Source organism: Ursus americanus, chromosome 12 (genome assembly GCF_024610735.1).
Source record: "Ursus americanus isolate L20-20 chromosome 12, mUrsAme1.1.p, whole genome shotgun sequence".
Classification (NCBI taxonomy): Eukaryota; Metazoa; Chordata; class Mammalia; order Carnivora; family Ursidae; genus Ursus; species Ursus americanus.
The window spans coordinates 2,705,248-2,727,967 of NC_142138.1; the positions used below are offsets into that span (position 1 = coordinate 2,705,248).

Consider the following 22,720-nt stretch of genomic DNA (forward strand, 5'->3'; position numbering starts at 1 on the left):
CTGGGAAGTAACTCTGAGATAAAGATCAGTGTGCGGAAAGCTTACGGGGGAGTGATTTTGGGGTCAACACTCCTGGTAGGAAAAGAAAGGAAAGGGAGGAAAAGGAGGCAGGAATGTGCAGAGGGCGAGTGCGGGCTGTGCCTCAGCCCCAAGAAAGGCCTCAAGCAGACGCCATGGGGAGTGTGAAGTGGGGACGGCCCTTCTGAGTTGGGGTGAGGGGTTGTGCCTTTATCGTTTCTCCTCGACGGGTCACAGACTGCCACTAGGCATTGGAAGGCCAGCCCGGAAGGCTGTGACCCTGGGCAAGCAGCTCTTTTCAACTAAGCCATTTCCTGAAGATGCCTGGCAGCCGGGGGCTTTCTGCTCTCCGTGAGGCCAGCAGATGGGGACTAGTCTTTCCTTCCCGGGTGAGGGAGGTCTGAGGGGCATACTACAGCTCCCACGGAGTGCCCAAGTCACTGGAAAGGGAGAATAGTAACAAAAGAGCTTTAGACAGAGTTTAGACAGTATTGCTTGTAAGTAATACTCAGGAATAATGATTATTTTAACTTTAGGAATTCGGATAATATCATTTTAGTCAGACTATTATTACAAACTACCCCCAAATTGCATTGGCTGAACACAGTGAAGGTTTATTTCTCTCTTGTCCCAATCTAGTGCGGGGCTGTGGGGGCTGGGGGAAGAGTTCTGTTCTACCTCCTTCACTCGGGGACACAGACTCCTCCCATCTAGTGACCGCACCAGCCGCGAGGGCCTCAGAGTCCTCCTCTGGTCCTGATCCAGTTCACAGAGGAGAACCAGGTGAGAATATGGAGATTTTTCAGGTCTCCGTGGGCCAGGACTGGAGGAGATATGCTTCTACAGCCCACATTCCGTTAAGCAGACCCCGGTCACCGACGGAGGGGAGCTAGCACCTAGAGTGGTTGTGTGCCTGGGGGGTGCGGGGACCTACGCAGACAGGGAACCCTCGCTGCTACAGTATTCTGTTGCTCATACGCTGCGGTGGCTGGTTTCATCGCCACTGGGGATTCAGAGACACTTCAAAACTGTATGTTTTTAATTTCTTAGAGTTACATATTTAAATTTCCAAAAGCATAACATCACAGTTTTATCTTTACCTGGGGGTATGTTTAAAAGGCTCAGGAAAGCAAAATTTTACCAGAGGGTGGGAATAGAGCAGAGTAATACAGAACTGAGCGTTTAAGGGTTACGTGCTCTGGAAAGGCAGACAGAGGCACAACGACTTCCGTTGTGTGCGTGCGTGGGTATGTGTATTTCTAGGGCGACAGAAGAACGCTCAAAAGCCTCTGATTCTGTCCCATGGCTATGAAAACAAGCTCTTCCCTGTCCCTCAGTTGTGCAGGAATGCCACCGCATGGTGACGTGGACAGAGTTGGGAAGTATAGGGTTACAAGGAAATATTCGTGCAAATAGGGTTCGTGTGGATACCACCCAAGCAGGCCTCGAACTGGACGGAGAGAAGCCAAGGTAGAGACATCAGTGAGTCTGTCAGTCACCAGGCGGAACTGCTGAGTGACAGCTGGGCACTTAGTAGCTTTGTTCCAGGCAGTGTGGGCACACGGGGCCTGAGACGTTTGCAGCCTGAAAGCTGCGGCTCAGAGAAAGGAACCAAGGGTAAGACAGGGCCCGATTCCGTGTTTCAGAGGTGAGGAGGAAGGAGTGAGATCGAGGGGGGGGGGTTGAGAAAGACCCGTGCTCTGAGGCAGGGACCCTGATGAGTGGGGTAGGACACTAGGGGCCGGGAAAGCGCGCGGCTGACTAGAGCATTAGCAGTACTTCTGAGGCAACGGTGATTGCCGAGAGCCGCGTGTGAGTCGTGGGGGGCGGGGAGAAGTGGGACAGAAGACTGGAACGGGGGCAGGGGCCCGTGATGGAGGCCAGCCCTGCAAGTTTAGGTTGGATGCAGCAGGGCCATCAAAGGTTCTCACAAGGGATGGAAATACCTGGTGGAAACATGGTGTCCTGGACTTCACCGTGAAGAATTAACAGCACGCAGAGCTTTCTTCTGGAATTTTTTTTTTAAGGATTTTTAAAATTTATTTGTCAGAGAGAGAACACAGACAGGGGGAGCAGCAGACAGAGGGAGAAGCAGGCTCCCCGCTGAGCAAGGAGCTGGATGCGGGACTTGATCCCAGGACCCTGGGATCATGACCTGAGCTGAAGGCAGACGGTTAACCGACAGAGCCACCCAGGTGCCCCTCTTCTGGAATTTCTATTTAAGTACCTAGAATTGAAAATTGTCTTCCTTTATTCCCTCAGTGAAGTTCATTTAGTTGTACCTGTTAAGCTAGTTACTCTGCCAGTCTCCTGAGATCAAAATTAAGTAAGTCTCAGTCCGTACCTTTAAGGAAATTACAGTCTGGTTAGGTAAGACACCTTTAAAACAGTAGTGCACTAGGTGTTACGTATGCTAAGACGGAGGGAGCTATGGCTGGGTGCACAGTGCTGGCCAGCCTTTTGCAGAGCCCACATTTTGCCATGAAAGCACCAAAGTCCTCCTGAAATAGAACAAATGACATAACTAAAAGTTAACAAAGGGAAATTCTCCTGCCCCCACCTCTACCCTTGATCATTGCTGTTATACAGGAAGTGGTTACCTTGCCAGGGAAGGGCAGTGTTAGGGGGTGGGGGTAGGAAGGGCTTGGTGGAGGAAGCAACTCTTGAGCCTGGACTTAAAAGCTGTAGGAATGAGGTGGGATGTGCATTTTAGGTAGAGGGAATAGCATGAACACAGGCGTGGGTACCCGGAGAAGGACTGGGAGGAAGTCCTGTATGGAGCACCGAATTCAGGCTCTGGGTAGAGGGATGTGATGAAAGGATTGTCTGCAGGAGAGAGAAGTGGCTGGATCTGCGTTCTAGAAGAGAACTCTGGCAGCAGCGTGGAAGAGAGGGGGCGAGGGAAAGAGCAGGTGCGGGTCCCAGCTGCCTCTGGAAGTTCAGGGATGGGGAGGTAGTTGGAAAGGCCGCATGGAAGGGGGGGTGATCTGAGCTGCAAAGAGAAGGATAGTGAGGAGCAGATAGTAAGACCGGGGCATTTATGGCAAAGTGAAGATTATGGGCAAAGGCACAGAATGTGAAAGATCCTGGCATCTTTGGAAAACCACCGGGAAGCCAGCATGGCCAGCAGGCAGGGCTCTAATGGGGAGACGTCCCTCACTGGGCAGGTAAGTCAGGAATCAGGTCACACTGAAGAGTTCAGACGTTACCAGGTAAATGAAGAGGGAGCCGTACATGCAGCCAGTCTCAACACATTTCCCAGGACTGGTAGCATACGGAATAAATTCTCTGGCCAGAGTGGAATTAAACTAGAAATCAGTAACAGAAAGATAACTAGAAAATCCTTGTATGTCTAGAAGTCAAAGAGATACATTTGTAACTAATTGTTGTGTCAATGAAAAAATCATAATGGAAATTGGAGAGTATTTAGAACTAAATATTAAAAACATGACGTTAGAATGTGTGTTATGCTACCAAAACCAAGCTTAGTAGGAAATCTATAGGCCTAAATGCATATATTAGAAAAAACAAAGCCTGAAAACCAGTGATCTAAGCATGGGTTTCAAGAAGTTAGGATATGTATAGCAAATTAAACCCAAAGAAGGAAACCAAAATAATAAAGAGTAGAGTTTGAAGAGAGAGAGAGAAAAAACAACCCCAACCACCTTAGAATACAGAGGATTAATAAACCCCAAAGTTTGTCCTTTCGAAAGACTGATAAAATGGACAGACTCTGGCAGGGCTGACCACAGAGGGATCGGGGGAGAGAGCGTGGGAGTACCAGGGCCAAATGAGCAACGCCAGGAATGGAAAAAGGACACCGCTAGAGAAACTGCAGACACCAAAAAGATAAAAAGAGAATATTACGAGCAATTTTACGCCAGAAGTTTTGAGAGAGAACTTCTGGCCTGGTGACTGGCCTTCAGTCCTCAGCTGGATGCGTAGCTGAACGAAGAGCGGGTTTAAAGCTTTTGGCGCAAGAAGGGAGGTGCAAACTCATGTTGACCTGTTGGGGCGGGACTGGGGACTAACTCCTAATGAAAGGGCATGTCTGGTTCAAAGACCACCTCGGTTGGAGGAAAAGCAGCAAGCCATCCTGGAAGCGAGAACAGTGATGAATTTCGTTGGACGGTTTTTGACTGACTGTCAATGCTAGAAACAAAGCATCTGATAAAATCTCTCCCTGCCTCTCATGGCTAAGAAGGGAGAAGAAATCATTCAGTTTAGCAAACATTGCCGAGTTCCCGCAGTATGCCTGAAACTTAGTCAAATGCCTGGCATATTAAATCAAATGAAGTCTGGGAAGAAGCGCTGCACCCTGGTCCCGAGCAGGAAGTGCTCAAACTTCCCGTCATGGTACACAGCACCCTTCGTGTTCTGATCTCCGACCACCTTTGCAGCCTCGACTGCCGACTGCTGACTGCCGTCTGCCTGAAGAACAAGGCTGGCGTCCCTCGAGTCTCGGGGCCTCGCCCCGCCTCCGCCGGCATCCGGTCCTCACTCCTCCTGTTGCCAAGTCCAGTGGGATTCCCTCTTCCCTCATCGGGGGTCAGCATCAGCTTCTCTCTCTGCCGTTCCCAGCCTCCACTCTCCCCTGGCTCCCTCCCTGTGGGCAATCAGTGTGCTTGCTTATTTACATGGACATAAAATATCCAAAATGAGTGCTTGAACGTGTCTGCTATAAACTGGCTGGTTTAGAAAACATGAATTAGAGACCCTTTTTCCATGTACTGTGAAATAGATTCTTGGAAATCATCATTTATGTTTAAATAAGTGAGAGTGGGTCTTTTTGGAAACCACTTTTTTGATGCAGTAATCTCAGAATTAGACCAGAACTCGGGAGTTACAATTTTTCATAAAATTGTGTGTGTATGTGTGTTTGAGCCATGATAAAATACGGCTCATTTTAGAATGAACACCTATACTTCTATCATTCAGAGGCAATCCGACGTAATTTTTGTCTTATTTTTTTTCTGAACTGCTTCCTGTGTCCCAAACGTTTTTCCTTGTTGTGTATAATTAATCACATTGGTGTGTAGATATGTTTTTTTTTTTTTAAAGTTTTCACTTGTAGTCTGCTTCTCCCTCTCCCTCTGCCTCTCCCCCCAGCTTGTGTTCTCTCTCTCTCAAATAATCTTAAAAAAAGATTTTATTTATTTATTTGAGGGAGCGCACAAGCATTGGGCAGAGAGAGAAGGACAGGGAGGAACAGACTCCCCGCTGAATGGGGAGCCTAATGCCTTGGGGTCACAGTCCTAGGACACTAAGGTCATGACCTGAGCCAAAGTCAGACACTTAACTGACTGGGCCACACAGGTGCCTCTAAATCACTTTATTAATGAATTTTTAAAAGATTTATTTATTTGAGAGAGAGAATGTATGCACACACGCACGTGCACGCATGCGGGAGGTAGGGAGGGGCAGAGGAGGAGGGGGTTAGGGAGAGGGAGAGAATCTCCAGCAGACTCCCCCCCACTGAGTGTGGAGTCCACGTGGGGCTTGATCTCAGGACCCTGAGGTGATGACCTGAGCTAGAATCAGGAGCTGGAATCAGGAGTCGGAGGCTTAACCGACTGAGCCACTCAGGTACCCCGATGAATTTCTTCATGCGATTGGGAATGCTCTCAGGAGTAGGAACATGGAGTGAGGAAGGAAGAAGGGAAGGCTTTCGAGTAGTGTAACCACAGTGATTTCTCAATTACCTTAGTCCGTAGGCTCACATCTGACCCCCCCTTTGGTGGGTGGAATTTTGGCTTCTGGTTGACATTCAACCTGTGAGGTTTCGTTTTTATTCTTTTCCCCCAAGGAGTGGCGAGATGCTGGCTCAACACTTCTTTGTCATCTCAGTCTTGTCTGACCGAGCTTACTACATGCTGTGGTCTCAGGGCTTCAGTTCTGACCCATCATGAATCCTTTTTATTTGTTTCACCTTAACTTTTTGCTTTGGAAAAATTACAAGGAAACCAGTAAAAAGTTGAAACCACAGTACAGTAAGCATCAGGATCCTTTCAACCAGATTTTCTAGTTAGCATTTTTATGTTTTGCCGTATTTGCTCTCTCTGTAGACAGACACGATTTTCTGTACTATTTGAAAGTTAAGTACAGAGTTTTTATTTTCAAGACTTCATTTTTCAGAGCAGTTTTAGGTTCATAGTAAAAATGAGGGGAAAGTACAGATATTTCCCATAAACCCTCTGCCCCCCTCCTATGCACAGCCTCCCCCACTATCAACACCCCCACCATCCCCATTTATTAACAATTGATGAACCTACGTGGACGCCCAAAGCCCATTGTTTACAGTAGGGTTTACTCTTGGTGTCACACTGTGTGTGGCTTTGGATAAATGTATAATGACATGTATCCATTAGATTATTATACAGAATAGTTTCACTGCCCTAAAAATCCTCTGTGCTCCACCTGTTCATCGCCCCCAGCCCCTACCCCACCCCCTGGCAAACACCGATCTGTTTACTGTCTCCATCGTTTTGCCTTTTCCAGAAATGTCGTGTAGTTGGAATCATACAGTGTGCAGCATACTCAGGCTGGCTGCTTTCACTAAGCTATATGCATTTAAGGCTCCTCCATGTCTTTTCATGACTTGATAGTGTATTTCTTTTAGCGCTTAATAGTATTCCATTGTCTGGATCTACCGCAGTTTCTGTATCTACTCAGCTACTAAAGGACATCTCGGTTGCTTCCAAGTTCTGGCAATCACGAATACAGCTGCTGTAAACATCTGTATGCAGGGTTTTTTTGTGGACATAAATTTTCAGTCCCTTTGGGTAAATACCAAAGAATATGATGGTTGGAGTGTATAGTAGAGTGTGTTCAGTTTTGTAAGAAACTGCCCAACTGTCTTCCGAAATGGCTGCACCACTTTGCGTTCCTGCTAGCAACGAACGAGACCTCCCGTCGCTCTCCATTCTTGCCAGTATTTGTGGTGGTGTCAGTGTCCTGGATTTTGGCCATTCTGATAGGTGTGTAGTGGTGTGTCATTGTTTTGATTTGCATTTCTCTGCTGGCACAGGATGTGGAACATCTTTTTTTTTTCTTGGAAGTTTTTATTTTATTTTATTTTATTCATTTTAATCAGGCTCCACACCCAACATGGGGCTTGAACTCACAACCCTGAGATCAGGGTTCACATGTTCTACCAACTGAGCCAGCCAGGTGCCCTGTGGAACATCTTTTTATATGTTTATTTGTCATCCGTATATCCTTTTTGGTGAGGAGTCTATTAAGTCTATTAACCCACTTTTTAATTGGGTTGTCTGTGTTCTTATTATTGAATTTTAAGAGTTCTTTGTATGTTTTGGATAATTGTCCTTTATCAGATTTGCCTTTTACAATTATTTTCTCCCAAACTGTGCTTGTCTTTTCATTCTCTTTATGGAGCAGAAGTTTTTCATTTTAATGAGGTCTAGTATAACAGTTCTTTCTTTCCTGAATCACATCTTTGGTATTGTATCTAAAAAGTCACTGCCAAACCCAAGGTCATCTAGATTTCTCCTCTGTCTTCTAACACTGTTACAGTTTTCTGTTTTATACATAGGTCTGTGATCCACTTTGAGTTTTTTGAAAGGTCTCTACCTAGATTCACTTTTTTGGATGTGGATGTCCAGTTGTTCCAGCACCACTTGTTGAAAGGACTGCCTCTGCGCCATTGTATCGCCTTTGCTCCTTTGTCAGAGATCAGTTGACTGTATTTATGTGTCTATTTCTGGGCTCCCTGTGCTGTTCCACTGATGTATTTGTCTCTTCTTTGGCCAGTACTACACTGTCCTGATGACTATCGTGTGGTAGTAAGTGCTGAAGCCAGGAATGCCAGTCTCCCACCTTTGTTCTTCTGCGGTACCGTGTTGCCTCTTCTGGGGCTTTTACCCCTCCGTAGGAACTTTAGAATCAGTTTGTCAGTATTCATAAAATAACTTGCTGGGATTTTGACTGGGATTGCTTTGAATCTAGAGCTCAAGTTTGGAAGAACTAACATCTTGGCAATATTTAGTCATCTTACGGAATGTGGGACGTCTCTCCATTTTTTTAGTTCTTTGATTTCATTCATCAGAGATTACATTTTTCCTCGTATAGATCTTTGGGGGGGTACTAATGTAAATGGTATTGTCTTAAATTTCAAATTCCATTTGTTTAATGCTAGTTTATAGGAGTGATTGACTTTTGTATATTAACCTTGTATCTTGCACCCTTGTGAAAATTGCTTATTAGTACTAGGAGGTTTTTTTTGTCCGTTCTTTCAGATTTTCTGCATCAACCGTCATGTCATCTGTGAATAAAGACAGTTTTATGTCTTCCTTCCCTATCAGTGTATACCTTATTTCCTTTTTTTCCCCCTCATTGCATTAGCTTGGTCTTCCAGTACAATGTTGAAAAGGAGTGGTGAGAGGGGATATCCTTGCCTTGTTCCTGATCGTAGTGGGAAAACTTCTAGTTTCTCACCATTAAGTGATATTAGCAGTAGGTTGTTTGTAGCTATACTTTATCAAGTTCAGAAAGTTCTTTTCTTAGTTTACGGAGAGGGTTTATCATGACTGCGTGCTAGATTGTGTCAAATGCTTTTTCTGCATCTATGGATATGATCTTGTGCTTTTTCTTCTTTATCAGCCTGTTGATGTATTACATTAATTGATTTTCAAAAACCAAATCAACCTTGTGTACCTGGGATAAATCCCACTTGGTTGTGGTATATAATTCTTTTAATACATTGCTGGATTCAATTTTCTGATATTTTGTTGAGGACTTTTATGTCTACGTTCATGAGCGGTATTGGTTTTCTTTGCTTGTAATGTCTTTGTCCTAGTTTGGTATTAGGGTGATGCCAGCTTTTTAGAATGAGTGAGGAAGCATTCCCTCTGCTTCTCACTTCTGGAAGATACAGTAGAGAATTGGTTTAGTGTCTTCCTTAAGTGTTTGGTAGAATTCACCAGTGAACCCATCTGGGCCTGGTGCCTTCTGTTTTGGCAGGTTATTAATTATTTATTCAATTTCTTTAACAGATACAGGCCTGTTCAGATTGTTGATTTCTTCTTGTGTGAGTTTTGGCATATTGTGTCTCCAAGGAATCAGTCCATCTGATCTAGGTTATCAGATTTGTGGGCCTGGAGTTGTTCATAGTATTCCCTTATTTGAAAGTAAGGTGCAGAGTTTTTAATACTTTTTCTTAAATATCTCATCTTGCATTTCCTAAAAACAAGGATATTTAAGCATCCAACTTTGATCTCAGGGTTGTGAGATCAAGCCCCATGTCGGGCTCCACACTGGGTATGGAGCCTGCTTAAGATTCTTTCTCCCTCTGCCTCTACCCCTCCCCCCTGAACAAACAAACAAACAAACAAACAAACCCCAAAACCAAAAATATTCTCCACAGTACCATTATCACACTAAGGAAATTGACTTATTAATTACCCTATTAACTTCTTTTTTCTTTTTTAAGATTTTATTTATGAGAGAGAGAGAGAGCACATGAGCGGGCTTAGGGGCAGAGGAAGAGGAAGAAGCAGACTCTGCTGAGTGGTAAACCCAATGCAGGGCTTGATCACAGGGCCCTGAGATCACGACCTGAGCTGAAAGCAGACACTTAACCAACTGAACCACCTAGGCACCCCTCATATTAATTTCTTAATAATTAACTTAGTAATCACAAGGGGGAAAAAGTGGTCTGAGGGTCACTACCTTAACCAGATGATCAAATTTAACATCACCAATATGATAGTCTGACATTATATGCCTTCTAATGTGCTGCAGAAGTAAATAGCCATCATCTGCCAAAAATGTTTAACCTGAATCTAATATTGAGGACATAATCAGACAAATCCAACATGTAGGACATGCTGCAAGTCAGCTGACTGGGACTCTTCAGAAAAAAAAGTCAATGACACGCGTGAACAAAAATGGAGGAGGTGGGCTGTTCCTGACGAAGAGAGGTTAGGGAACAAAATAGCCATATGCAATGGGTGAACTTTAATTGGAACCCAGATGTGAGAAGAAAGGCCATAAAAGACACTTGAGGGGGCAGTTGGTTAAATCTTAATCTGTACTCAATATGATGACAGTGAGTCCTTGTTACCATGTAACACTGTTAAAAGATGTGGTGATTCCGGTTCTAACTTGGTTTTTTCTTTTGGTATTTTTATTCTTGTTTCACTGAGCAAATGGGACTATAGCTTATAATATATTTTAATAAGAATCAAAGCTGTTTTCTGTGCCATTCCCTTGTGAAGAGTTTTGCAGTGAATGTTTCCAGAAGACTGCACCTTGCTATAAGTGCAGATATGGGCCACTGAGTGACCTCCTCCCTCTGGCAGATTCAGGACCTTTGCGTTGCTGACCGTGAACTGGACTTTTTAGGTTAGGGGCCAGAGACAGGACTAGAGTAGGAAAGCCCTGCATGAAGGCGTACATTATTCCTCTCTCTCTCTGAGGGAGATGGAACCAAGCATCCTGTGGATGTTCTAAAACTTGTAAAAATCTGCAGTTACTCTATTACAGTTTTCAACCCTTTCTATTATTTATTTATTAAAAGATACTATCTATTTACTTGACAGAGAGAAGGAGCACAAGCAGGGGGAACAGCAGGCAGAGGGAGAGGGAGAAGCAGGCTCCCCGCAGAGCAGGGATCCCCATGTGGGACTCGATCCCAGGACCCCGGGATCATGACCTGAGCCAAAGGCAGCTGCTTAACTGACTGAGCTACCCAGGTGCCCCTCCACCCTTTCTTTTATAGAGAAAAAGGACATGGTAGGATTTTTGTTTCCTAACGATGACCTGTTTCCAGGTCCCTTGCCACATCTTTTGTTCATTCATTTTTTTTTTTTTTAAAGATTTTATTTATTTATTCGACAGGATAGAGACAGCCAGCGAGAGAGGGAACACAAGCAGGGGGAGTGGGAGAGGAGGAAGCAGGCTCACAGCGGAGGAGCCTGATGTGGGGCTCGATCCCATAACACCAGGATCACACCCTGAGCCGAAGGCAGACGCTTAACCGCTGTGCCACCCAGGCGCCCCTGTTCATTCATTTTTTAATTTATCGTTCAATAAATATTTATTGTCTGCTGTGTGTCAGGTACTGTGCTAAGTGAAAAGTATTGTGAATAAGAGGATACATGTCACCGGGAGTGTTTTTGTCTGGGTGGGGAAACGAGCAGTAAACACAGTCAGTACTCAGTTAATCTGTAGTAGGGGCTGCAGAGGAAAGGTAGCGGGGCTCTGGCAGGGAGTGATAGGAAGACCGTCCCGGCCTGCACGTTAGCTCAGAGTATAGCTCTAAAGATGTCCGCCCCTCCACCTCCGTCCTCTGCCTCTGGTGCTCCCACTCCCCGTCTGCCTGATTCCCTTACCTTCTCTTCCCGAGTTTTGGAGTGAGAACTGGCTTGAGTATCCTTGAGTACTTTGGATATCAGTTTACAAAGCTAGTTCATTACCGTGCTGAATTTAAAGACACATTCTTCTCTAATACCAGATTCTGCCTATTTTTCAAGAGAAGCTGGAAATCTAGATTTTTATGTGAAATCTCCTGACTCATAAATATTAACAAATTCAAAAATTTTCATACACTTTGCGGGCTAAACGTAACACATCTGAGAGCCTCCAGTTTGCGGTATCTGCTTGAGGGGACAGAAGTTCAGGTATAGGAGGGTTCTGAGTCAAAAAATTAGGCAAAATTCCCTTCTTCTTGTCTAGTCCTAAATAAAAAAAAGTTGCTAAATAAGAGATTCAGAATACTAAGGAAAGAAACCAAAAGAGGGTTTTAAAAACCAGGTCCTTTTTATGTTTTCCTCAGTATAATAATTAAGTAATAAATAATGATTACCGTCACTGATTTCTTAGCCTCTGCTGAGGTTTCTTTCTTGCTCTCATTAAAAAGAAAAAAAACCACCCAAATCTGAATAGTAAAGTTCCCTGTGTGCAGAGGAGCAGACAGAAGAGATGTGTCCGTGTTTCCCTGGAGGGAACGTGATATGCCTTCCACTCTCCTCCCCCTTTTCTTTAGGTAGCAGCTTTCTTGAAATATAATTTACATATGATACAGCCCACCCTTTGGAAGTATACAATCAAATGGTTTTTAATGTATTCAGAGTGTGCACTCATCACTACCCCGAATTTTCGAGCATTTTCATTATTTTAGAAAGAAGCCCTGTACCTATGTGCAGTCACGCTCCACTTTCCCCCAACCTCTCCTCGCCCTAGGCAGCCGCTAATCTACTTTCTATCACAATAGATTTGCCTATTTGGGGCATTTCATATAAATGGAATCGTACAGTATGTGGTCTTTTGTGACCGGCTTTCACTTTGTATAATGTTTCCAGATTCATCCATGTTGAAGCATGTAACAGTCCTTCCTTTTTACGGTGAGATGACCCTCCGTGATACGGATATTCCACGTTTTGTTTATCCACTTATCGGTTGGCGGACATTTAGGTCGCTTCCGGTTTATGGCTATTGTGAATAATACTGCTGTGAACATTGATGTTTGGGTTTTTGTGTGGACATTAAATTCTCTTGGTAGGTAGACACCTAGCAGTAGAATTGCTGAGTCATACGGTAACTCTGTATTCAACCCACTGAGAGGGCCTCCAGCTGACTCAGTCGGAAGAACTGGGGACTCTTGATCTCAGGGGTCGTGAGTTCAAGCCCCACGTTGGGTGTAGAGATTACTTAAATAAATAAATAAAAAATTAAAAAAAAAAATAACCCACTGAGGAAATCCCAGACTCTTTTTCCACAGCTACTTCACCGGTTTACATTCTCACCCGTGATGTATTCCATTTCTCCCCTGCCTTCTCCTCTTTTTTTTTTTTTTTTTTTAAGATTTTATTTTATTTATTTGACAGAGACAGCCAGCGAGAGAGGGAACACAAGCAGGGGGAGTGGGAGAGGAAGAAGCAGGCTCATAGCGGAGGAGCCTGATGTGGGGCTCGATCCCATAACGCCGGGATCACGCCCTGAGCCGAAGGCAGACGCTTAACCGCTGTGCCACCCAGGCGCCCCTGCCTTTTACTCTTAGTACCGAAGATGAGCGATAGTGATGGCAAGCAGTTAATAGCTCTTCATTTCTCGGCTGGGGTACTGTGCAGTGCGTAGCCTCCCTTTTTAAGTAGGAATTTTATGAAGTCGTAGATAAAATTTCTCATGACAAAATACAAACATTTTGTTGAGCAACCTTTTACTTTCCCCCCTCCCTTTGCCTTAACTGAGTTATCACTGGAGGACAGAACGGCACCATTTATTTATTTATTTATTTATTTTAAAGACTTCTAAATTTTTTTATTATTTTTTTAAAGGTTTTATTTATTTATTTGACAGAGAAAGAGAGAGCACAAGCAGGGGGAATAGCAGGCAGAGGGAAAGGGAGAAACAGGCTCCCCACAGAGCAGGGGGAGCCTGATGTGGGACTCGATCCCAGGACCCCAGGATCATGACCTGAGCCGAAGACAGACGCTTCACCGACTGAGCCACTCAGGCACCCAAGATTATTTTTTTAAATAATCTCCACACCCAGCATGGGACTTGAGCTCATGATTCCAAGAACAAGAGTCACACACTCCACCCACTGAGCCAACCAGGCATCCCAAGTACCATACTCCTTTTTTTTTTAAGATTTATTTATTTATTATTTGAGAGAGAGAATTTCAAGCAGACTCCCTGCTGAGCAGGGAGCTGACTTGGGGCTCTATCCGATGACCCTGAGATCATGACCTGAGCTGGAATCAAGAGTAGATAGATACTCAACCAGCTGAGCCACCCAGGTGCTCCAGTACTCTACTCTTTTAGTGACAGCCTACCTAGACACCCTTTTTTCCAGATGAAGAACAAAATGTCATATGGCAAATGACTGAAGAGTCTCATCCTGTCCGAGGGTCTCTAGCACATGTGAATAATGCAGGCCCTGTTCTCACAGAGATGTATGTCTTTTTTTATTTGGATTTTTAAAAAGTTATATTGGATTTTATTTTTATTTTATTTTTTTAAGGATTTTATTTATTTATGTGACAGAGAGAGAGCCCGCCAGCGAGAGAGGGAACACAAGCAGGGGGAGTGGGAGAGGAAGAAGCAGGCTTCCAGCAGAGGAGCCTGATGTGGGGCTCTATCCCAGAACGCCGGGATCACGCCCTGAGCTGAAGGCAGACGCTTAACGACTGAGCCACCCAGGCGCCCCAGTTATATTGGATTTTAAAGCAAATCCTAGACATCTTGTCATTTTACCCATAAATACTTCAGTGTATATCTCTAAGAGAACTTTTTAAAAATAGAGCCATCATGTTATTACCTCATATTAACCTAATTCCTTCATATCTTCTAATACCTAATCCATATTCAAATGTCTCTAATTATCTTAGGGATGCCTTTTCATAGTTGGGTATTTTTTTTTTAATCTGGGTTCAAACAAGGTCCACACATTTGGTTGTTTGTCTTTTAATTATCTTTTATTCTAAACTAATTATTTTTGATAGATCATATTTGGATAAATAACCACAAAACAACATAAAACAGTATCTAGTAAGGCATTAAGTAAGTAGGATGTGGTCGAATGAGTCACCTGGGTTTCTAATAGACTCTTCATTGGCTCTGTTGGTCGATATATGACAACTAGGTCAGAGAACCACATCAACTGGCTTTAAAGCCCCATTCCTACCACTGTAGGCTATGTCATCCTGTGCAAGTTAATTTGGTGTTTGTTCTTAGCGAAGTTATACATGTGCATAGTTTAGAAAAACAGTTCTACAAGGCTTGTTACCAACAAAAATGAACAAGAATAAAAGTACTCCCCTGTTTCCACAACTACTTGATTTCCTACCTCTAGGAGGCATCCAGTTTCAACTCTTCTAAGTAATTTGTTTGGTGTTTCCCTCCAGATCTCTAAATAACATATTGTCAGTTGTTAATATTTCTGTTTCAGGTATTACCTGTTGACTTTGCACAGTGGGAGGTGAGGATTTAGTACTCTGTCACACTCACAGCTTCTTCACCACCGATGGGAAGTCCATCCTCCCATCCTTCTGATACAGTTACGTCAGTGTTCAGTCCGTATACTATGACCATGGAAATGCTATCGTAGGTAACGAGATATACTGTTTTTTCACTGCACATTCTGTTTTTCCTGAAGTCAATTAACAGTCTTGCCTTTTGTTTTGCTTAGTTTTCTGTGTATTTATCACTAATTCAGTCCTAAACTCTTCCTCAGCTGTATGAATCTGTTCTCCAAATGATCAGACACATTAGGTGGTCTCTCAGTTTCATTTTCTTTTTTTTTTCTTTTTTAAGATTTTATTTATTTATGTGACAGAGAGACAGCCAGCGCGAGAGGGAACACAGCAGGGGAGTGGGAGAGGAAGAAGCAGGCTCCCAGCGGAGGAGCCCGATGTGGGACTTGATCCTGGAACGCGGGATCACGCCCTGAGCCGAAGGCAGATGCTTAACGACTGTGCTACCCAGGCGCCCCTCAGTTTCATTTTCTTGAATAAAATCTCTCTCGGAGCCTTCTGACAGGCACTGTTCTGGACTGTTTGCTCTTCATGCCTGCTGCTGGGCTATGTGGTCTTGGAGTCCCCCTCATTGTCATCCTCTTCTGGTATATCTTGTTTCCTGAATCCCATGTTTTCGTTGTTGTTTTCATTTTCTTCTTCATTTAGCGGAACTCATCCTCTAATAATTGCCTGAGAAAGAATGCGTGAGGTACATTTTTGAGACCTTGCCTTTATGGAAGTGTCTTTCTTCTAAACTCGTACTTAATTGATAGTCATGCTGGGTATAGAATTCTTGGTTAGAACTTATTTTCCCTCAGGGGCACCTGTGTGGCTCAGTTGGTTAAGCATCTGACTTCGGCTCAGATCATGATCGCGGGGTCCTGGGATTGAGCCCCATGTTGGACTCTGCACTCAGTGGGGAGTCTGCTCGACCCCTCTCCCTGTCCTTCTCCCTCTCTCCCTCCCCTTGCTCGTGCTCGCTCTTTCAAATAAATAAGTAAAATCTAAAAAAAATATATTTTCCCTCGGTATTTTGAAGATATTGCCCCACTGCATTCTAGGCTTTCAGTATTCCTGTTGAGGGGTCTTATGCCATTCTGATTTATTTATTATTTGCATAAAACCTGTTATTCTCTCTGGAAATTTGAGTGTTCTGAAATTTCATGATGCTGTGCCTTAGTGAAGGGTTATTTTCATACTGTGCTGTACTCTCAGATGTCCCTTCAAGCTAAAAAAAAAACCTCAAGCCCTTTAATTGTGGAGAAATTTTATTGAATTATTTCTTCCAATATTTTCTCCCTTCCATTTTTTTTATACTTTCTCTTCCTAGAATGCCTATATTCAGATGTCATGTCTCCTAAACTGGTCCTCTAATTTATTTTATTTTATTTTATTTTATTTTTAAAAGATTTTGTTTATTTATTTGACAGAGACAGCAAGAGAGGGAACACAAGCAAGGGGAGTGTGAGAAGGAGAAGCAGGCTTCCTGTGGAGCAGGGAGCCCGATGTGGGGCTCAGTCCCAGAACCCTGGGATCATTACCTGAGCTGAAGACAGATGCTTAACGGCTGAGCCACCCAGGCACCTCTGGTCCTTTAATTTAAAAAGAAGTTTTTTCTTGCCTGTTTTCCATCTGTCTTTTGCTCTACATTCTGAGAGATTTCCTCAACTTATTTTCCAATCTTTTTCATTTCTTCTATCCTGCTTTAATTTTCAAGAGTTATTATTTTCTTTTTATTCACTAAATGTATATTTTTTTAAGATTTTATTTATTTGACGGAGAGAGACACAGCAAGAGAGGGAACACAAGCAGGGGGAGTGGGAAGAGGAAGAAGCCGGCTCCCAGCTGAGCAGGGAGCCCAATGCGGGGCTCGATCCCGGGACCCTGGGATCATGACCTGAGCCGAAGGCAGACGCTTAACGACTGAGCCACCCAGACGTCCTTAAATGTACCTTTTTGAAAAATTGACATGTTTTACTTGTTTCATGAAGTGTCTTCTCTCTGAGGATCTTAATGTCTTTTTTCACCTAAGTTTTCATCTTGTGTATTTTCTGTTTTTCCACATTGCATTTATTTTCCAGTTGTTTTGGTCTCTGTCTTTATGTTGGATTCTTTCTTTCTTTCTTTCTTTCTTTCTTTCTTTCTTTCTTTCTTTCTTTCTAAGATTTCATTTATTTATTTGACAGAGAAAGAGCACAAGCAGGGGGAGCGGCAGGCTCCCCCATGAGCAAGGAGCCCGATGCAGGACTCGATCCCAGGACCCTGGAATCATGACCTGATTGGAAGGCAGATGCTCAATGGACTGTGCCACCCAGGTGCCCCTGGATACTTTTTTCTAATGCCTTGTGATCTCAGCCCATACTTGAGTGTGGTGTCTTGTTTTTAGTACTGTTTGCTCTCCGACTTCAGTGGTACCTGGGGCGCTCAGCAGTTGAGCCTTCGGGGAGTTCTGTGGGATAGTTCAGGTTATATGTCTGCCTTCCCCACTACTAGTATAGGAGTTAGCTTTGTGGGAGGTTTGCTGAGCCAGTTCCTCTCGTGTATTTGCTTTCCAGCTTCAAAACTCTTGCTCTGGTGTCTCGCCTCTTGTTTTCTTGGTCTGTGCGTCCTTCTGCTTTGCGACAATCTTGTGTGTCCCTTAGAGGGCTTCGGAAGGGGGTGCAAGTATGGGTGTGTGCCCTTTAACTCAGAGGGCAGCAAACTGTAGTTCTTGCACCGAATCCGGCCCTTTTCTCTTTGGAGGGCCTAGGACTCAAGCTTCCCTGTGTTCCTGCAGTTCCAGAGCTCATCCGACGCCTCACTCAGTTTCGGCACATGCCTCGTTCTGCTGCTTCTGTTGCCCACGTGGGTGTGTAAGCAGTGCCAGCCTCCTTCCCTTCCCCCCCTCCGAGAGGGCAGTGTGTAGTGGAATTCCAGCGACTCCCAGACTGCCCGGTCTCCCTGTGGGTGCTGATGCCCCAGGGGGTGGCCTGCCCCTGATCCCCAGCCAAGTGCCTTTTGTCTCCTGGATGATATAGCACTTTCTTTCTCAATTTCATGGTGACTCACTTTTTAAAAATAGTGTTTGATGTGTCAAAGCCTTTTTTGAAAGTCCAAACAGATTGTATTGACGAGTTCCCCTTTAGTCACATGCATTTTTACCTCCTGAAAGAAACTCTAATATATTAATTAGGTATGATTTTAGCTTCCTGAAACCACACACCCCTCACTTTCAATGCTTCAGTGCCTCTCCTAAGCTGTTCCCACCCTACCAGCACAGCCTGTCCTATAAGGTCAAACCAGCTCAAACGCTATCACCTCTGTGCCTTACTAGGTTCTCCCAGCAAAAACTCTCCCTCTTGCCTCTGAACTCCTGTAGCAACTTCTCTATATTCTCCTCGTGATGGTTGGTTCGTAAACTCTTCCATGTCAGGGACCATGGCTAATCTTTTCCTGCAGTCTCTTGAGCTTAGTAAGAACCCTATTATATAGGTTTGATAAGTTAAATTAATGAAATAAACCTAAGAAACTTCTTAAAATAAGTCTACTCTATCTATTATATTGATTCACAGCTGAGTCTGCCATCTGCTCATTGTACAGAAACGATTCCCACTGGGGTTACAGATGTCTTCCCAGTGAATAATTCTGTATCTTTTTCATCCGTCACTTTCTTCCACCTCTCGCCGCATTTCAGTATTCCTTCTTGTAACCAGTCCTCACCTCCTCTGGCTCCCTCTGTCCTGCCACTCTTGTCTCTTTGATTATTTCACTGATATCTCTTCCATATACCATATTCCCCTAAATTAATGGTTGTGTTTTATTTTCTGCCCTCAGACCTTTTTTCTCTGTATCTTCAGAAATCTCATTTACTCTGGTTTTGTTTGTTTGGGTTGGGGGAGAGAGGGGAGAAATTGAGGAGCTAAGACTAGGAGTTAGAACCCTCCCCCCAGGATCTAGGCAATGGAGACTCTAGAACAAGAAACAGCCATGTGGCCATCAAAGTATCAGTTCTGCGAACAGACCAGTAAACCCCTACGGTTGAGGCTCTTCTGTAAAGCTAGATTAGAGGACACATCTTAGGCCCAAGGTCCAAGCAGGGCCTTCTGCTTCTCCTGAGACTCAGGCCCTGTGGGGTGAGTTGTGCTTGGAGCAGGTCCAGCCTGGTGTCAGATCCGCACGTTACACCCAGTCATTGGGAAGGCAGAGAGAGCTCCAGGGTATCAAAGGGTGAGGACTGGAAGGTAGAGGAAGTGAGCCCACTCACACTACAGATGGCTCTGTGATAGCAAGAGACACAAAAAGGAGAATCTCAGTTATAGGCGAAGCCTCAAAGGAACCGAGGAAAAGCTGAACCCTGAGGTCTGGCGGAAAGGTGATCTGCTATATAGTCGAATGCCACAGACACGGGCACTGGAAGAACATTCTGGATTTAAGACACTCTTTAAGGTGTCTTGTTGCTCTCAGTGGCAGGGTTGTGGCTTTCATTCTGATCTCTGCCTCCAAGGTGGGCCCTAGGGCTGGCCAGTGGCCTCCCAGTCTTTGGTCTTTGTCTGCTTGTGTCTCCACAACTCTCTGTGCTTCCCAGTCAGGTCTCCCAAAGGTGACTAGGTAGACTCTGTCTGCCTCATAGATGGATGGTGATCAGTCTGTGCACTGCCCACCCCTGGGTCAGGTACCCACTGTGGTCCAGTGGTCAGGGGCCAGAGGAGAGGGAGGGTCATGGGGTTGAGATGAAGGCCACTCCCAGTCAAGCAGCAGTCACCATCTAGTTGCCCAAGCCCCAAATGTAGATGCAGTCCTCCTCCTCCCTCATCTCTCACTCTTGTCCCACCAGTCACTCGTCCTGTAAAGTCCCCCTTTTGAACATCTCTAGCATGCATCCTTTTTCTCTTCCTGTTGCCACTCCCTCGGTTCAGGCTGCCGTGTCCTCTCCTCTGGGATGAGTGTTCTCCTCCTTGTCGATCTCCCTGCCTTCAGTCTCCCTGCCCTAATCTGTCTTTTACTCCTTTGCCAGAGTAGTCAATTTCGTTCCCACATAGCAGTCAAAATTTATATTTAAAAAATAAATCAGATCATGTTACTCCCCGGGTTGAAGCTATTGAAATACAATCAGACTCTTTCTCTGGCCTCCTACATAGGGCCTCCCAGGGATCTGGTTCCTGGCTTCCTCTCTGACCTCATTTCCCGCCCTCCTTGTGTTTTCGGTGCTCTGCGTTCCCCCAACACTGGCCTTCTCTCTGGTCCTTAAATGTACTAAGATTGCTCTACTTGCTTTTCCTTTGGCCTGGAGCTCTTTTTTCCCCCCCTTCATCTTCTCTTTGCTGGCTCCTGTCTTCAGGTCTCAGCCCACATGTCACCTCCTCAGAGAAGCTTTCCCGAAACGTCCCATCTCGTACGGCCTGTGCCTCACCCTTGGTCATTGTCACATCATTGAACATTCATGTCATTGAACATCCTGTCACCACATTGAACATTGACCACTCACCACTGTCCAAAATTGTTTTGTTCATTTGTTTACTGATTTTTTTCGTCTCCCTGCCTAAAACATAAATTCCTCGAGAAAAGGAACAGTCTTGTTCCTTCTTACCGTTGTAACCCTAAGTCTGGTGTGTTGGAGCTGCTTAATAAATGTCTGTTAAATTAACAAACGGTGAGATATCTCCCTCATTACTCTAATTTCCATCCCTCTGTGTTATGCTTAGCTTTTTACCCCCAACTGTATCGAGACATAACTGACAGCACTGTGTCAGTGTAAGGTGTACAGTGCGATGATTTGATACTCATCTGTCTTCGTGAGATGATCACCACAATAAAGCAAGTCCGCACGTCCATCGGCTCACCTGGTTACCTTTGTGTGCGCGCGCGTGCGGTGAGAACCTTCACGATCTGCTCTCTTAGCAAATATCAAGTGTATAGTACGGGACTGTCAGCTCGTGATTGCTTGGCTTTCTGTGTGTTTTTATTTTGCCTGCTTGCAAGCTACTTGAAGGGACAGGTTTTTTATTCATGCTTCCATCTCTGGGACTTACACGTGGTGGATAGCAGAAGATAGTGTTGAGTGTGTGCTGTGACTACTGCCCTGTACCCAAATATGCAGCTTGCTCACATAATTTGAGCTTCGGAAGCCCCTCCAGTGACTGGAAAGACTGAGCCCCATTCTTCCTACTCCTTTTATCCGCTTCAGAAACCAGACACAGGAAACATCTGACCATAATAAAAGATTTCCAGTAAATTCTAGGTTTCCTCCTTGAACAAAGTCGTGCACAGCAATGCTCTGTTGTACCTTGGTCTGGAATTCTGTTTGGTCACTTGTGTAGCACAACCACATGGCTGCCTCTGGCCTGGGAGCCAGGAACAGCTGGAGCCTGGGCTGCTTGAAATAAAAATGACACATTTGTTAGCTGGACAGGGACAAGTCTGGATTTTCTTGCTCCGTCTCTTGCAAACAAACCTCTTGATTTGTTGAATACCGTGTTTTCGCTTTAGCTGTCACCGTGGTTTATGGCTAAAATGATCTTAACATCCTTTAGAATAAACACAAATAACGGATGACCAAGCTGATTCTCAAGTCTGTGCCTTTAATGCTCAAAGCAAAAATCCATCAAAACTTAGGCAAAACATGAATGTGTCACTAACTTCTTCCTGAAATTTCTACCCTGTCACTCGCATCTTCCGCAGTACGGACGCAGGCTCTTGGGAGCTGTCCGCCACCCCCTGGAAGTAATCTCTGCGAAAGCGCTGACTTTTTTTTTTCCAGGAAGACTCTCATCTCCCTCCTGCTTACTCTTTGCATACGCTTATCCACTTTATTTTAATTTTAGGTGCCAGTTAACTTGTCCGTCTCCCTTGGCTGCAAGACAGAGACTGGCTCTTAATCAGCTCCGCGTCTCTAGTTTCTGGCACAGGGCCTGGCACATAATCGGCATTTGACAATATTTGGCAGAGGGTGGGGGGTGGGGAGAGGGAAGATAAAAAGAATAATAATTTTAAAAAGCCCAGTCTATTCGGGAATTGATGTAGCTGAGATATATTTAAATGGTGTGAAATAAAAGGATGACCTCAGTAACTACAGGAAAAAGCTGAACAGCTTTTTGGCACATACAGTGAGAAATGAAGACAGTCAAGAGCCATCCATCCTTTTGCATTGGTACCAGGGAGTTAGAGGTTAAAATCCTGCGGTGGATTAGAGAGTTCTTTTTTTTTTTTTTTTTTTTTGGTTTTTTTTTTATTCTGATGATATAAGTAATACACGTTCCCGTACAAATTTTGCAAAAACACAGAGTAGAAACATTACCTATAATTCTTTCACCCAGAGACGGCCACTGTTAGCATTTCATCTCACTGCTTTGAGGCTCAGTTAAGTTTTAGTTAGTCTTTTACTTAAGTTTTAAGCCTTTCTTCTTGGTTTATATGGAAAAGTTTAGAAGAGATTATTTCAGGACTGCTTGAGAGTACAAAGAAGGTGGATTGCAGTTGGGACTGTACTTGTCAACTGCAACAAAAATTTGAGATGCTGTTTTTATTGTTGCTCATGTGGGCAGTCAGCTCCTCAGGAAGCTGGTCCTAATCTCCTCCAGGTGGCTGCAGCCTCTAACCTAGAAGCTTCAAGGCCACTTTTCTTATGCTGATTTGTGTACATGCTTTTGTCTTCCTAGGAGGAGGCTACACTTGAACCCCTGAAGCTTCACGGTCGAGGGGCAGTTAGGTTGACTTAAAACCGAATGAGTAGTAAAAAATCATTATTA

General features: G+C 44.4%; 1 protein-coding gene across 8 annotated transcripts in view; it reads left to right on the plus strand.

The window, feature by feature from the left end:
- ST3GAL3 (ST3 beta-galactoside alpha-2,3-sialyltransferase 3) overlaps positions 1 to 22,720 on the plus strand; it is a 183,107-nt gene that overhangs the window by 42,548 nt on the left and 117,839 nt on the right. Inside the window, exon 1 of one of the 8 annotated variants that reach the window (XM_045799762.2) lies at positions 17,227 to 17,311. The exons of the other annotated variants lie outside the window; for them this stretch is intronic. Coding sequence (XP_045655718.2) covers positions 17,236 to 17,311 — 76 coding nt within the window. The 5' untranslated portion in view covers positions 17,227 to 17,235. Of the gene's footprint in view, positions 1 to 17,226; positions 17,312 to 22,720 lie in introns of those variants that run through there. 8 annotated transcript variants of the gene reach the window in all.